This window comes from Salvelinus alpinus, chromosome 9 (assembly GCF_045679555.1).
Source record: "Salvelinus alpinus chromosome 9, SLU_Salpinus.1, whole genome shotgun sequence".
Lineage (NCBI taxonomy): Eukaryota > Metazoa > Chordata > Actinopteri > Salmoniformes > Salmonidae > Salvelinus > Salvelinus alpinus.
Genome location: NC_092094.1, coordinates 884,862 through 901,507, shown reverse-complemented (window position 1 = coordinate 901,507; position 16,646 = coordinate 884,862). Strand labels below are relative to the sequence as shown.

At 46.5% G+C, this 16,646-nt stretch overlaps 1 protein-coding gene across 1 annotated transcript in view; it reads left to right on the top strand.

Moving 5' to 3' along the window:
• The first annotated feature begins 4,121 nt into the window (after window positions 1–4,121).
• rapsn (receptor-associated protein of the synapse, 43kD) overlaps window positions 4,122–16,646 on the top strand; it is a 29,286-nt gene continuing 16,761 nt past the window's right edge. The window contains exons 1-3 of the mRNA XM_071415643.1: window positions 4,122–5,055; window positions 11,503–11,682; window positions 12,583–12,741. Coding sequence (XP_071271744.1) covers window positions 4,771–5,055; window positions 11,503–11,682; window positions 12,583–12,741 — 624 coding nt within the window. The 5' untranslated portion in view covers window positions 4,122–4,770. The remainder of the gene's footprint in view (window positions 5,056–11,502; window positions 11,683–12,582; window positions 12,742–16,646) is intronic.

Sequence of the window (16,646 nt, the reverse complement as noted above, 5' to 3'; positions counted from 1 at the left end):
CCAACTGTAGGCAAATGGTAATCATGCTGAGCCAACTGTAGGCAACCGGTAATCATGCTGGGCCAACAGGTAATCATGCTGGTTCAACAGGTAATCATGCTGGTTCAACAGGTAATCATGCTGGGCCAACAGGTAATCATGCTGGGCCAACAGGTAATCATGCTGGTTCAACAGGTAATCATGCTGGGCCAACAGGTAATCATGCTGGGCCAACAGGTAATCATGCTGGTTCAACAGGTAATCATGCTGAGCCAAAATAAAGGTAGCAGTTGAGTAAATGAGGGCTACAAATAATATGTTATGGTGTGCAGTGCATTTTCTAACTAACCCTGATTCAGATGACCATCCTACCCATGCTAGATTACGGAGACATCATTTATAGATCGGCAGGTAAGGGTGCTCTCGAGCGGCTAGATGTTCTTTACCATTCGGCCGTCAGATTTGCCACAAATGCTCCTTATAGGACACACCACTGCACTCTATACTCCTCTGTAAACTGGTCATCTCTGTATACCCGTCACAAACCCACTGGTTGATGCTTATTTAAAAAACCCTCTTAGGCCTCACTCCCCCCTATCTGAGATATCTACTGCAGCCCTCATCCTCCACATACAACACCCGTTCTGCCAGTCACATTCTGTTAAAGGTCCCCAAAGCACACACATCTCTGGGTCGCTCGTCTTTTCAGTTCGCTGCGGCTAGCGACTGGAACGAGCTGCAACAAACACTCAAACTGGACAGTTTTATCTCCATCTCTTCATTCAAAGACTCAATCATGGACACTCTTACTGACAGTTGTCGCAGCTTTGTGTGATGTATTGTTGTCTCTACCTTCTTGACCTTTGTGCTGTTGTCTGTGCCCAATAATGTTTGTACCATGTCTTGTGCTGCTGCCATGTTGTGTTGCTAGCATGTTGTTGTCATGTTGTGCTGCTACCATGTTGTTGTCATGTTGTGCTGCTACCATGTTGTTGTCATGTTGTGCTGCTACCATGTTGTTGTCATGTTGTGCTGCTACCATGCTGTTGTCATGTTGTGTTGCTACCATGTTGTTGTCATGTTGCTACCATGTTGTTGTCATGTTGTGTTGCTACCATGTTGTGTTGTCAAGTGTTGCTACCATGTTGTTGTCATGTTGTGTTGCTACCATGTTGTTGTCATGTTGCTACCATGTTGTTGTCATGTTGTGTTGCTACCATGCTGTTGTCATGTTGTGTTGCTACCATGTTGTTGTCATGTTGTGTTGCTACCATGTTGTTGTCATGTTGTGTTGCTACCATGTTGTTGTCATGTTGTGTTGCTACCATGTTGTTGTCATGTTGTGTTGCTACCATGTTGTTGTCATGTTGTGTTGCTACCATGTTGTTGTCATGTTGTGTTGCTACCATGTTGTTGTCATGTTGTGTTGCTACTATGTTGTTGTCATGTTGTGTTGCTACCATGTTGTTGTCATGTTGTGTTGCTACCATGTTGTTGTCATGTTGTGTTGCTACTATGTTGTTGTCATGTTGTGTTGCTACTATGTTGTTGTCATGTTGTGTTGCTACCATGCTGTTGTCATGTTGTGTTGCTACCATGTTGTTGTCATGTTGTGTTGCTACCATGTTGTTGTCATGTTGTGCTGCTACCATGTTGTCATGTTGTGCTGCTACTATGTTGTTGTCATGTTGTGTTGCTACTATGTTGTTGTCATGTTGTGTTGCTACCATGCTGTTGTCATGTTGTGTTGCTACCATGTTGTTGTCATGTTGTGCTGCTACCATGTTGTTGTCATGCTGTGTTGCTACCATGTTGTTGTCATGCTGTGTTGCTACCATGCTGTTGTCATGCTGTGTTGCTACCATGCTGTTGTCATGCTGTGTTGCTACCATGTTGTTGTCATGTTGTGTTGCTACCATGTTGTTGTCATGCTGTGTTGCTACCATGCTGTTGTCATGTTGTGTTGCTACCATGTTGTTGTCATGCTGTGTTGCTACCATGCTGTTGTCATGCTGTGTTGCTACCATGCTGTTGTCATGCTGTGGTGCTACCATGTTGTTGTCATGTTGTGTTGCTACCATGTTGTTGTCATGCTGTGTTGCTACCATGCTGTTGTCATGCTGTGTTGCTACCATGTTGTTGTCATGTTGTGTTGCTACCATGTTGTTGTCATGCTGTGTTGCTACCATGTTGTTGTCATGCTGTGTTGCTACCATGCTGTTGTCATGCTGTGTTTCTACCATGTTGTTGTCATGCTGTGTTGCTACCATGCTGTTGTCATGCTGTGTTGCTACCATGCTGTTGTCATGCTGTGTTGCTACCATGTTGTTGTCATGCTGTGTTGCTACCATGCTGTTGTCATGCTGTGTTGCTACCATGCTGTTGTCATGCTGTGTTGCTACCATGTTGTTGTCATGCTGTGTTGCTACCATGTTGTTGTCATGCTGTGTTGTTGTCATGCTGTGTTGCTACCATGCTGTTGTCATGCTGTGTTGCTACCATGCTGTTGTCATGCTGTGTTGCTACCATGCTGTTGTCATGTTGTGTTGCTACCATGGTGTTGTCATGCTGTGTTGCTACCATGTTGTTGTCATGTTGTGTTGCTACCATGTTGTTGTCATGTTGTGATGCTACCATGTTGTTGTCATGTTGTGATGCTACTATGCTGTGTTGTCATGTTGTGTTGCTACCATGTTGTTGTCATGTTGTGTTGCTACCATGTTGTTGTCATGTTGTGATGCTACCATGCTGTGTTGTCAAGTGTTGCTGCCTTGCTATGTTGTTGTCTTAGGTCTCTCTTTATGTAGTGTTGTCTCTCTTGTCATGATGTGTGTTTTATCCTATATTTTTATTTATTTTTTAAATTAAAAAATCTTATCCCAGCCCCCGTCCCCGCAGGAGTCCTTTTGCCTTTTGGTAGGCCGTCATTGTAAATAAGAATTTGTTCTTAACTGACTTGCCTAGTTAAATAAAGGTTAAATAATATATTTTTTAATCCTGGCATGGTTTAGGTCCACTTGTAGAATCTATGTCAAGGAGCCTTGAAGCTGTCCTGGCAGCTCTTGGTGTCCCAACACCCTTTAAGACACTATGTTGGCTAATCCTTCATTTTGGCAGTTTCCTGTATGTGCTTGTGATCACGTTTAATCCACAGTTATTTTTTGGAAACTATTGATCCTCTGTGGCTACATTTTGGTCTGTGGTGTGTTTTGAACATTGAGAGCAGGCTCCTGTGGTTGCCCACCATCTGACTCACACATTTGACCAGTCACAGCCACATTTATTATGCATTTTTTATATATATATTTTAAATTAATCACCTAACCAATCAAGGCAGGACCCCCCAGTTGCCTCCAGAATCCTCCTGTGATTGACAGTTGCAGTAAGAGGTTGAACGTGAAACGATATGGGGGAATTACCTTCAACTAAATGTGTGGAATAAACACAGGCAGACACTACACTGGGTAGGCCAAGGCTCTGTCCCGTCGATGTGTTTAAGGAGGCTGTTCAACTGAAACCCAAGGCCAGTAACATGTCGGACTTTGTGAACTATTCTGAGCATCAGTTGCTGACACCAGGGTGAGGGTTAAAGTGGGGGTTGTAGTGGCTGTGTGTGTGTGTCTCCAGTCCACTAGACCCACCCACAGGAATGAGTGACCAGCCGTGGAGCCACCAGGAGTAGTTTGTTTGACAAGCTGTACATCCAATGTTGTGAAATAACTTTGCTTATAGCTGTTGCTCTCCTCTCCCAGTTCAGATGCCAGAACCCCCCGACCCCCTCCCGCTCCACGGTGTGAGTGATGCCCAGGTCAGATGCCAGAACCCCCCCCCCCCACGGTGTGAGTGAGCTCTATGTCTTTTCTGACGGCTGGGTTGTGATGGTAGCGTTTTAACTCCAGTCAGAGTTTTGTTGAAGGGTTGAGGTCTTTCTGTGAGGAGGGTTAGAGAGGGTCTAGCGTCTCCTAACGGGACCTTGGATCTGCGAACAGAGGACAGAACAGGATTCCTATAGTGACACATGGTCCAGAGTGACAGGGACATCTGCTGCAGCGCCAGCCCAGGGACAGGGAGAGGAAAGGAGGGGGTGGGGGAGTAGGGGACACTGGGGCGCTGGACATTCCTTTCACAGGGGTGTGGAGAGAGCAGATATTCTGGGATACCGCTGCCAGCACTTCGCAGGGAGACGGGTTTCTGTAGCGTTTTTCTAAAGCAGAATATCTTCGGGAGAACTGAAGTGTGAACTCTTAAAGGTGTTACTGTTGGATCGAGGAAGTAGGGAGGGACACGTTTGGTTTTCCTTTCGTCTCGTCCTCAAAGTGATGAGGTATGAAGGTGTTAGTTGGCTGGACCTTTAAGGTGCTGGATCCAGTTTCCTCCCAGTCCTCCTGACCCGTCGCCTGCCGGAGCTGAGAGAGTTGGATCAGAGAGAGAGAAACAGAGACCTACTGGATCAGAGAGAGAGGCCTAGTACCACAGAGAGGAACGTCAGAGAATCGTAGATCGTTAGAGGATCCTCAGTCTTTACGACCAGATCTTTCTTAATGTAACTCACTGTACATGGGCAAGGATCTACTTTCTTAACATAACCCGCTGTACATGGGCAAGGATCTACTTTCTTAACATAACCCGCTGTACATGGGCAAGGATCTACCTTCTTAACATAACCCGCTGTACATGGGCAAGGATCTACTTTCTTAACATAACCCGCTGTACATGGGCAAGGATCTACTTTCTTAACATAACCCGCTGTACATGGGCAAGGATCTACTTTCTTAACATAACCCGCTGTACATGGGCAAGGATCTACTTTCTTGGTCCTCCACTGAAAGCCAAACAACACCTAAGCGGATGAATATTTTTATGAGGCACCTCCTTGTAGCAGAGATGGGCCAGGACCAAACCAAGCAGCAGGTAGAGAAAGGCTTAAAGCTGTACCAGGCCAATCAGACTGACAAAGCCCTGCATGTCTGGACCAAGGTGCTGGAGAAGACCTCAGACCCCGGGGGGAAGTTCAGAGTGCTGGGCTGTCTCATCACCGCCCACTCGGAGATGGGAAAGTATAAAGAGATGCTCAAGGTAAAAAAAGAGAGAGAGAGAGAGAATCTCTGTCAAGTTCACTAGCCATGTTGAAGTAGATTTTTTTCTAATTTCTCCTCAGTTCAACGACCTGTTATTGAAGTGTTGAGAGATGTTAGCTATTTGGGTAGCATGTCAGACAGTTGTAGACACATTCCACATCCTGATTGAACAGTTGGTATTAGGCGTTAGTTGAGTTAGGCAAAAACTATTTCATAAGATAGACTTTGTAGTAAGATCCTCTGATTTCCTCCAAGTCCTGTATGTATTATATAATGGATATATTGAAGTGTCCATCTTTTGGGATTATAACGCAGCACTTTCAATTTGAGCAGCAAGGGTTGGAACTGAAATTATTTTCCAATCGTTTTGTTCTGAACAGAACCCCCCCCCCCCCCCTAAAAAATCTTTATGTTCCACTGTTCCAACCAACAAAATAAAGTTATGAACCGGTTCGAAAAACAAAACAAAAAGTACCGGTTTATATCGTTCCTTTTCTGTTCCTTTTTCAACCTGAAATCAACAGTTGTTTACATTTAGCTCATTAAATCACTTCACCAATCAGTACAGATGGAACAGGCCAGCTAGTTGTTTAGACCAATCAGTGCAGATGGAGCCGGCCAGCTAGTTGTTTAGACCAATCAGTGCAGATGGAGCAGGCCAGCTAGTTGTTTAGACCAATCAGTGCAGATGGAGCAGGCCAGCTAGTTGTTTAGACCAATCAGTGCAGATGGAACAGGCCAGCTAGTTGTTTAGACCAATCAGTGCAGATGGAACAGGCCAGCTAGTTGTTTAGACCAATCAGTGCAGATGGAGCAGGCCAGCTAGTTGTTTAGACCAATCAGTGCAGATGGAACAGGCCAGCTAGTTGTTTAGACCAATCAGTGCAGATGGAGCAGGCCAGCTAGTTGTTTAGACCAATCAGTGCAGATGGAACAGGCCAGCTAGTTGTTTAGACCAATCAGTGCAGATGGAGCAGGCCAGCTAGTTGTTTAGACCAATCAGTGCAGATGGAGAAGGCAAGCTAGTTGTTTAGACCAATCAGTGCAGATGGAACAGGCCAGCTAGTTGTTTAGACCAATCAGTGCAGATGGAACAGGCCAGCTAGTTGTTTAGACCAATCAGTGCAGATGGAACAGGCCAGCTAGTTGTTTAGACCAATCAGTGCAGATGGAGCAGGCCAGCTAGTTGTTTAGACCAATCAGTGCAGATGGAGAGGCCAGCTAGTTGTTTAGACCAATCAGTGCAGATGGAGAGGCCAGCTAGTTGTTTAGACCAATCAGTGCAGATGGAGCAGGCCAGCTAGTTGTTTAGACCAATCAGTGCAGATGGAGAGGCCAGCTAGTTGTTTAGACCAATCAGTGCAGATGGAGCAGGCCAGCTAGTTGTTTAGACCAATCAGTGCAGATGGAGCAGGCCAGCTAGTTGTTTAGACCAATCAGTGCAGATGGAGAGGCCAGCTAGTTGTTTAGACCAATCAGTGCAGATGGAGAGGCCAGCTAGTTGTTTAGACCAATCAGTGCAGATGGAGAAGGCCAGCTAGTTGTTTAGACCAATCAGTGCAGATGGAGAGGCCAGCTAGTTGTTTAGACCAATCAGTGCAGATGGAGCAGGCCAGCTAGTTGTTTAGACCAATCAGTGCAGATGGAGCAGGCCAGCTAGTTGTTTAGATGATGGACACACAAGTGTAGCCTATGGAGCAAGACGCAACTGAAATTTTGCTGGTGAGGAGAGAGCAAGAAAGGGTTGAGGAGGAGGCTTGTAGTGTAACTGTATAGCTTCCGTCCCTCTCCTCGCCCCTCCCTGGGCTCGAACCAGGGACCCTCGCCCCCACCTGGGCTCGAACCAGGGACCCTCTGAACCAGGGACCCTCGCCCCTACCTGGGCTCGAACCAGGGACCCTCGCCCCTACCTGGGCTCGAACCAGGCACCCTCGCCCCTACCTGGGCTCGAACCAGGGACCCTCGCCCCTACCTAGCCTCGAACCAGGGACCCTCGCCCCTACCTGGGCTCAAACCAGGCACCCTCGCCCCTACCTCGCCTCGAACCAGGGACCCTCTGAACCAGGGACCCTCGCCCCTACCTCGCCTCGAACCAGGGACCCTCTGCACACATCAACAACAGCCACCCACGAAGCATCATTACCCATCGCTCCACAAAAGCCGCGGCCCTTGCAGAGCAAAGGGGAACAACTACTTCAAGGTCTCAGAGCGAGTGACGTCACCGATTGAAATGCTATTAGCGCGCACTACAGCTAACTAGCTAGCCATTTCACACCGGTTACACTAGCACTGGGCATCTTCTTATGACATTTATTATCTGAATTAGGGCCACAGAATTATACCTATGAGGTGAGGCTTCCATGGAGGAACGTTGAGTAGCTAGCTAACACGCTTGTGTGTGCAGAGCAGCACCAGAATAAAAAACACTTCTTACCTTTTTGTAGTTAATAAATCCAACGTGAAACGTGATCACTAGGCCTATAGTATTAGTACTAGTTAATGCGTGATCACTAGGCCTATAGTATTAGTACTAGTTAATGCATGATCACTAGGCCTATAGTATTAGTACTAGTTAATGCGAAAATCTCTCTCCCGATCTTCTGAATAATGCTTGGAACGTCAGTACAGTAGCCTGTTTCAGAGGGGGGAGGGGATACAGTAGCCTGTTCTTCAGAGGGGGGAGGGGCTACAGTAGCCTGTTCTTCAGAGGGGGAGAGGCGGGTAGCCTACACACACACAGGCAAAGATTTTCAGCTGACAGGCAGACACTGGAATAAGTTTCTGAGTGACAGAGTGAGGGCTTTGCATAGGTGCTTTGTTGCATTTTTTTTGTGGGACTGAAAAAAATGCCTGGAATGTAAAAGACGGTTCTGTTCCGGAACAGTATGGATCACTTTCGTACCCGGTTCCATTTCTGTTCTTTTGCGGGTTTTCAGTTCTGTTCCTTGAACCGGTTCCAAGAATGCATGTAGTTTTAAACTGAAATGGCAGTAAATCTGCTGTGAGGTTGTGTGGAGAGATATGATGAGGGGATGCTGCTGTTGTCATTAATTTAATGTGTCATCATGGTGGATGCCAGGGACATTCTCCAGCTCTTCCATTGCAGCATTTCAACATGGTGTTGTTTCAAACCTTTCCTCTTGGGATTATCCATAGAAATAGATTGAACTAGAATGGACTAAGCCCCTCCGACCATGGAAATCTGACTGTAGTACATTCTGTTTCTATGGCGTTATCTAAACGGAATCCGGAGGAGCATCAGGGGGTTAATGTGTGGCTTCCATAGGATACAGGCGCCGGGGGGCACAGAGAGAGCCTTGCAACCAGAGCTTGGATACAGGCCTTGTTGTTGACATGAAACTCCCTACTCACTCCTATACCCACTGCTTCATTAAGTTAGTTACGGGGCCCCGAAACGGGAGACTGTGACTTAAAACTTGAACTTCTGTAACCCTGATGTGTTAGGGGTGGCTCAATTGTTCTTTATATTTAGGTACATGACATCATTTTATCAATAATAATATTTCATTACTTCTATCCAATCAAAAGGTTTTGTTTCGTGACTGCAAGGCCAGTCCCCCAGCTACAGATTAGGCCTAGTGCTGGACTAAAAACACTTTCAATAGAGATCTGTCAAGATGGCACATAGTGTTATCTAAATGGTGTCTATAGTGTTATCTAAATGGTGTCTATAGTGTTATCTAAATGGTGTCTATAGTGTTATCTAAATGGTGTCTATAGTGTTATCTACATTGTGTCTATAGTGTTATCTAAATGGTGTCTATAGTGTTATCTAAATGGTGTCTATAGTGTTATCTACATTGTGTCTATAGTGTTATCTACATGGTGTCCATAGTGTTATCTAAATGGTGTCCATAGTGTTATCTAAATGGTGTCCATAGTGTTATCTAAATGGTGTCCATAGTGTTATCTAAATGGTGTCCATAGTGTTATCTAAATGGTGTCCATAGTGTTATCTAAATGGTGTCCATAGTGTTATCTAAATGGTGTCCATAGTGTTATCTAAATGGTGTCCATAGTGTTATCTAAATGGTGTCCATAGTGTTATCTAAATGGTGTCCATAGTGTTATCTACATGATGTCCATAGTGTTAGTTATCTACATTGTGTCCATGTCAAATCAAATCAAATCAATTTATATAGCCCTTCTTACATCAGCTGATATCTCAAAGTGCTGTACAGAAACCCAGCCTAAAACCCCAAACAGCAAGCAATTCAGGTGTAGAAGCACGGTGGCTAGGAGAAACTCCCTAGAAAGGCCAAAACCTAGGAAGAAACCTAGAGAGGAACCAGGCTATGAGGGGTTGCCAGTCCTCTTCTGGCTGTGCCGGATGGAGATTATAACAGAACATGGCCAAGATGTTCAAATGTTCATAAATGACCAACATGGTCAAATAATAATAATCACAGTAGTTGTCGAGGGTGCAGCAATTCAGCATCTCAGGAGTAAATGTCAGTTGGCTTTTCATAGCCGATCATTAAGAGTATCTCTACCGCTCCTGCTGTCTCTAGAGAGTTGAAAACAGCAGGTCTGGGACAGGTAGCACGTCTGGTGAACAGGTCAGGGTTCCATAGCCGCAGGCAGAACAGTTGAAACTGGAGCAGCAGCACGGCCAGGTGGACTGGGGACAGCAAGGAGTCATCATGCCAGGTAGTCCTGAGGCATGGTCATAGGGCTCAGGTCCTCCGAGAGAGAAAGAGAGAATTAGAGAGAGCATATTAAATTCACACAGGACACCGGATAAGACAGGAGAAGTACTCCAGATATAACAGACTCACACTAGCCCCCCGACACAAACTACTGCAGCATAAATACTGGAGGCTGAGACAGGAGGGGTCAGGAGACACTGTGGCCCCATCCGATGATACCCCCGGACAGGGCCAAACAGGCAGGATATAACCCCACCCACTTTGCCAAAGCACAACCCCCACACCACTAGAGGGATATCTTCAACCACCAACTTACCATCCTGAGACAAGGCTGAGTATAGCCCACAAAGATCTCCGCCACGGCACAACCCAAGGGGGGGCGCCAACCCGGACAGGAAGATCACGTCAGTGACTCAACCCACTCAAGTGATGCACCCCTCCTAGGGACGGCATGAAAGAGCACCAGTAAGCCAGTGACTCAGCCCCTGTAATAGGGTTAGAGGCAGAGAATCCCAGTGGAGAGAGGGGAACCGGCCAGGCAAAGACAGCAAGGGTGGTTCGTTGCTCCAGAGCCTTTCCGTTCACCTTCACACTCCTGGGCCAGACTACACTCAATCATATGACCCACTGAAGAGATAAGTCTTCAGTAAAGACTTAAAGGTTGAGACCGAGTCTGCGTCTCTCACATGGGTAGGCAGACCATTCCATAAAAATGGAGATCTATAGGAGAAAGCCCTGCCTCCCGTTGTTTGCTTAGAAATTCTAGGGACAATTAGGAGGCCTGCGTCTTGTGACCGTAGCGTACGTGTAGGTATGTACGGCAGGACCAAATCGGAAAGGTAGGTACGAGCAAGCCCATGTAATGCTTTGTAGGTTAACAGTAAAACCTTGAAATCAGCCCTTGCCTTAACAGGAAGCCAGTGTAGAGAGACTAGCACTGGAGTAATATGATCACATTGTTTGGTTCTAGTCAGGATTCTAGCAGCCGTGTTTAGCACTAACTGAAGTTTATTTAGTGCTTTATCCGGGTAGCCGGAAAGTAGAGCATTGCAGTAGTCTAACCTAGAAGTAACAAAAGCATGGATAAATTTTTCTGCATCATTTTTGGACAGAAAGTTTCTGATTTTTGTAATGTTACGTAGATGGAAAAAAGCTGTCCTTGAAACAGTCTTGATATGTTCGTCAAAAGAGAGATCAGGGTCCAGAGTAACGCCGAGGTCCTTCACAGTTTTATTTGAGACGACTTTACAACCATCAAGATTAATTGTCAGATCCAACAGAAGATCTCTTTGTTTCTTGGGACCTAGAACTAGTATCTCTGTTTTGTCCGAGTTTATAAGTAGAAAGTTTGCAGCCATCCACTTCCTTATGTCTGAAACACAGGCTTCTAGCGAGGGCAATTTGGGGCTTCACCATGTTTCATTGAAATGTACAGCTGTGTGTCATCCGCATAGCAGTGAAAGTTAACATTATGTTAGTGTTATCTACATTGTGTCCATAGTGTTATCTACATTGTGTCTATAGTGTTATCTACATTGTGTCTATAGTGTTATCTACATTGTGTCTATAGTGTTATCTACATTGTGTCTATAGTGTTATCTACATTGTGTTTATAGTGTTATCTACATTGTGTCTATAGTGTTATCTACATTGTGTCTATAGTGTTATCTACATTGTGTTTATAGTGTTATCTACATTGTGTCCATAGTGTTAGTTATCTACATTGTTCCCTCCCTCCCTCCCTCTCTCCCTCTCTCCCTCTCTCCCTCCGTCAGTATGCCTTGGCCCAGATAGACACAGCCAGGGAGATGGAGGACCCAGACTACCTGACTGAGGGCTACCTTAACCTGGCTAGGAGCAACGAGAAGCTGTGTGACTTCCAGAAGACTGTGTCCTACTGTAAGACCTGCCTCAACATGCAGGGAACCACTGTCAGTCTGCAACTTAACGGACAGGTGGGTCTCAGCAATAATATTATTATACTGTAATATATGCTGTTTCGCCTTATTTCCTGTTGCCAGACAAAACACGCCACATACACAATGATGGCAGAAAACAAAACAATAAACAACACGTTCTTACAATAAGAGACAAAACAACAGGAAAATAAAGAGAAAATGACCTCTGGGTGTCTGGGACCTCTGGGTGTCTGGGACCTCTGGGTGTCTGGGACCTCTGGGTGTCTGGGACCTCTGGGTGTCTGGGACCTCTGGGTGTCTGGGACCTCTGGAAGTCTGGGACCTCTGGAAGTCTGGGACCTCTGGGTGTCTGGGACCTCTGGGTGTCTGGGACCTCTGGGTGTCTGGGACCTCTGGGTGTCTGGGACCTCTGGGTGTCTGGGACCTCTGGGTGTCTGGGACCTCTGGAAGTCTGGGACCTCTGGAAGTCTGGGACCTCTGGGTGTCTGGGACCTCTGGGTGTCTGGGACCTCTGGGTGTCTGGGACCTCTGGAAGTCTGGGACCTCTGGAAGTCTGGGACCTCTGGGTGTCTGGGACCTCTGGGTGTCTGGGACCTCTGGGTGTCTGGGACCTCTGGGTGTCTGGGACCTCTGGGTGTCTGGGACCTCTGGGTGTCTGGGTGTCTGGGACCTCTGGGTGTCTGGGACCTCTGGGTGTCTGGGACCTCTGGGTGTCTGGGACCTCTGGGTGTCTGGGACCTCTGGGACCTCTGGGTGTCTGGGACCTCTGGGTGTCTGGGACCTCTGGGTGTCTGGGACCTCTGGGTGTCTGGGACCTCTGGGTGTCTGGGACCTCTGGGTGTCTGCGTACATCTGACTTTACTGAAAAAAATGCAACGAAGTCAAGTCCTTTACGACCTCTGCCTTTATGACCTCTGCCTCTACTTGTGTTTCCAGGTGTGTCTGAGCATGGGCAATGCGTTCCTGGGCGTCAGTGTGTTCCAGAAGGCTCTAGAGAGCTATGAGAAGGCCCTGCGCTACGCCCACAACAACGATGACAAGATGCTGGAGTCTAGAGTCTGCTGCAGCCTGGGGAACTTCTACATCCAGCTCAAGGTAAAGTGTCGACAGTATGTCTATGATGACGCTCTGAGAAAAGGTCCTATAGTTGTTATTACATTGCTATTACTTTGTTACATCCCTGATTAGATGCAATTCAACCTTGTATGTAAAAAGAGTCTAAGAAGTACCCAGTCTCAGAAGAGTCCTCTTTCAATTGAACACAGTCCTATTTGAGGACACATCTTGTCAAATGCATTTTGGTGCAAAGGCTGAGTGAGCCACTCCAGAGGCCCCGGTCAGAAGCCTGTTGTATTCTAGCTTGGTAGAGGCCTGTTGTATTCTAGCTTGGTAGAGGCCTGTTGTATTCTAGCTTGGTAGAGGCCTGTTGTATTCTAGTCTGGTAGAGGCCTGTTGTATTCTAGCCTGGTAGAGGCCTGTCTGTGTAATCGAGTGTCAAGCCTGGTCGAGGCCTGTTTTATTCTGTTTTGACACGTGAGATTTGTCCCAGTAATCCCTGGATTCAAAAGGTGGATTGGTTTCAATCAGGTCCAGATTAGCTGGTGTCCGGAGAATGAAAATTGAATCTGCTCGCCCTAATAATACAGGACAGACGAACCTCTCAGCGGTTCTTAATACAATCGCCGGTTGAATATTATGGCATCAAGTTAGAACGCTTATAAAGAAGTAAAGTTTATATCAAAACTGTAGTGTTGCTGATCCGGACTGCTGAATCTGTGTAACGGCTGTCGTCTTCCTCCTCGTCTGATCTGATCTCGTCAATCTGGCTGTAGACTGTGTGTGTTTCACAGAGCTGCCCTCTTGGCCAGGACTCCCTTGTGAAAGAGAGATTCTGACCTGAATGGCATAACATGGTAAACAAAAGATCAATTAAATAAAATAATAGATGCCAGCTCCTCACTCATCCATCTGTTATGTTTCCTCCCATCAGGACTATGAGAAAGCCCTGTTCTTCCTGTGTAAATGATCTGTTATGTTTCCTCCCATCAGGACTATGCGAAAGCCCTGTTCTTCCTGTGTAAATGATCTGTTATGTTTCCTCCCATCAGGACTATGAGAAAGCCCTGTTCTTCCTGTGTAAATGATCTGTTATGTTTCCTCCCATCAGGACTATGAGAAAGCCCTGTTCTTCCTGTGTAAATGATCTGTTCTGTTTCCTTCCATCAGGACTATGAGAAAGCCCTGTTCTTCCTGTGTAAATGATCTGTTCTGTTTCCTTCCATCAGGACTATGAGAAAGCCCTGTTCTTCCTGTGTAAATGATCTGTTATGTTTCCTCCCATCAGGACTATGAGAAAGCCCTGTTTTCCTGTGTAAATGATCTGTTATGTCCTTCCATCAGGACTATGAGAAAGCCCTGTTCTTCCTGTGTAAATGATCTGTTATGTTTCCTCCCATCAGGACTATGAGAAAGCCCTGTTCTTCCTGTGTAAATTTTTTTTTTAATATATATATTTTTTATTTTTACCTTTATTTAACCAGGTAGGCTAGTTGAGAACAAGTTCTCATTTGCAACTGCGACCTGGCCAAGATAAAGCATAGCAGTGTGAACAGACAACAACACAGAGTTACACATGGAGTAAACAATAAACAAGTCAATAACATGGTAGAAAAAAAGAAAAAAAGAGAATCTATATACAATGTGTGCAAAAGGCATGAGGAGGTAGGCAATAAATCAGATAATTACAATTTAGCAGATTAACACTGGAGTGGTAAATCATCAGATGGTCATGTGCAAGTAGAGATACTGGTGTGCAAAAAAAGCAGAAAAGGAAATAAAAGCAGTATGGGGGGGTGAGGTAGGTAAATTGGGTGGGCTATATACCGATGGACTATGCACAGCTGCAGCGATCGGTTAGCTGCTCGGATAGCAGATGTTTAAAGTTGTTGAGGGAGATAAAAGTCTCCAACTTCAGAGATTTTTGCAATTCGTTCCAGTCGCAGGCAGCAGAGAACTGGAAGGAAAGGCGTCCAAATGAGGTTTTGGCTTTAGGGATGATCAGTGAGATACACCTGCTAGAGCGCGTGCTACGGGTGGGTGTAGCCATCGTGACCAGTGAACTGAGATAAGGCGGCACTTTACCTAGCATAGCCTTGTAGATGACCTGGAGCCAGTGGGTCTGACGGCGAACATGTAGCGAGGGCCAGCCGACTAGGGCATACAGGTCGCAGTGGTGGGTCGAATAAGGTGCTTTAGTAACAAAACGGATGGCACTGTGATAAACTGCATCCAGTTTGCTGAGTAGAGTATTGGAAGCCATTTTGTAGATGACATCGCCGAAGTCGAGGATCGGTAGGATAGTCAGTTTCACTAGGGTAAGTTTGGCGGCGTGAGTGAAGGAGGCTCTGTTGCGAAATAGAAAGCCGACTCTAGATCTGATTTTGGATTGGAGATGTGTGATATGAGTCTGGAAGGAGAGTTTGCAGTCTAGCCAGACACCTAGGTACTTATAGATGTCCACATATTCTAGGTCAGAACCGTCCAGGGTGGTGATGCAAGTCGGGCGTGCGGGTGCAGGCAGCGAACGGTTGAAGAGCATGCATTTGTTTTTACTAGCGTTTAAGAGCAGTTGGAGGCCACGGAAGGAGTGTTGAATGGCATTGAAGCTCGTTTGGAGGTTGGTTATCACAGTGTCCAAAGAAGGGCCAGAAGTATACAGAATGGTGTCGTCTGCGTAGAGGTGGATCAGGGAATCGCCCGCAGCAAGAGCAACATCATTGATATATACAGAGAAAAGAGTCGGCCCGAGAATTGAACCCTGTGGTACCCCCATAGAGACTGCCAGAGGACCGGACAGCATGCCTTCCGATTTGACGCACTGAACTCTGTCTGCAAAGTAGTTGGTGAACCAGGCAAGGCAGTCATTAGAAAAACCGAGGCTACTGAGTCTGCCGATAAGAATATGGTGATTGACAGAGTCGAAAGCCTTGGCCAGGTCGATGAAGACGGCAGCACAGTACTGTCTTTTATCGATGCCGGTTATGATATCATTTAGTACCTTGAGCGTGGCTGAAGTGCACCCGTGACCGGCTCGGAAACCGGATTGCACAGCGGAGAAGGTACGGTGGGATTCGAGATGGTCAGTGATCTGTTTGTTGACTTGGCTTTCGAAGACCTTAGATAGGCAGGGCAGGATGGATATAGGTCTGTAACAGTTTGGGTCCAGGGTGTCTCCCCCTTTGAAGAGGGGGATGACCGCGGCAGCTTTCCAATCCTTGGGGATCTCAGATGATACGAAGGAGAGGTTGAACAGGCTGGTAATAGGGGGTGCGACAATGGCGGCGGACAGTTTCAGAAATAGGGGGTCCAGATTGTCAAGCCCAGCTGATTTGTATGGGTCCAGGTTTTCCAGCTCTTTCAGAACATCTGCTATCTGGATTTGGGTAAAGGAGAAGCTGGGGAGGCTTGGGCGAGTAGCAACGGGGGGGGGGGGGGGGGGGCTGTTGGCCAAGGTAGGAGTCGCCAGGAGGAAGGCATGGCCAGCCATTGAGAAATGCTTGTTGAAGTCTTCGATCATCACGGATTTATCGGTGGTGACCGTGTTACCTAGCCTCAGTGCAGTGGGCAGCTGGGAGGAGGTGCTCTTGTTCTCCATGGACTTTACAGTATCCCAGAACTTTTTGGAGTTAGAGCTACAGGATGCAAATTTCTGCTTGAAAAAGCTGGCCTTTGCTTTCCTGACTGACTGCGTGTATTGGTTCCTGACTTCCCTGAACAGTTGCATATCGCGTGGGCTCTTCGATGCTATTGCAGTTCGCCACAGGATGTTTTTGTGCTGGTCGAGGGCAGTCAGGTCTGGAGTGAACCAAGGGCTATATCTGTTCTTAGTTCTGCATTTTTTGAACGGAGCATGCTTGTCTAATATGGTGAGGAAGTAACTTTTAAAGAATGACCAGGCATCCTCAACTGACGGGATGAGGTCAATATCCATCCAGGGTACC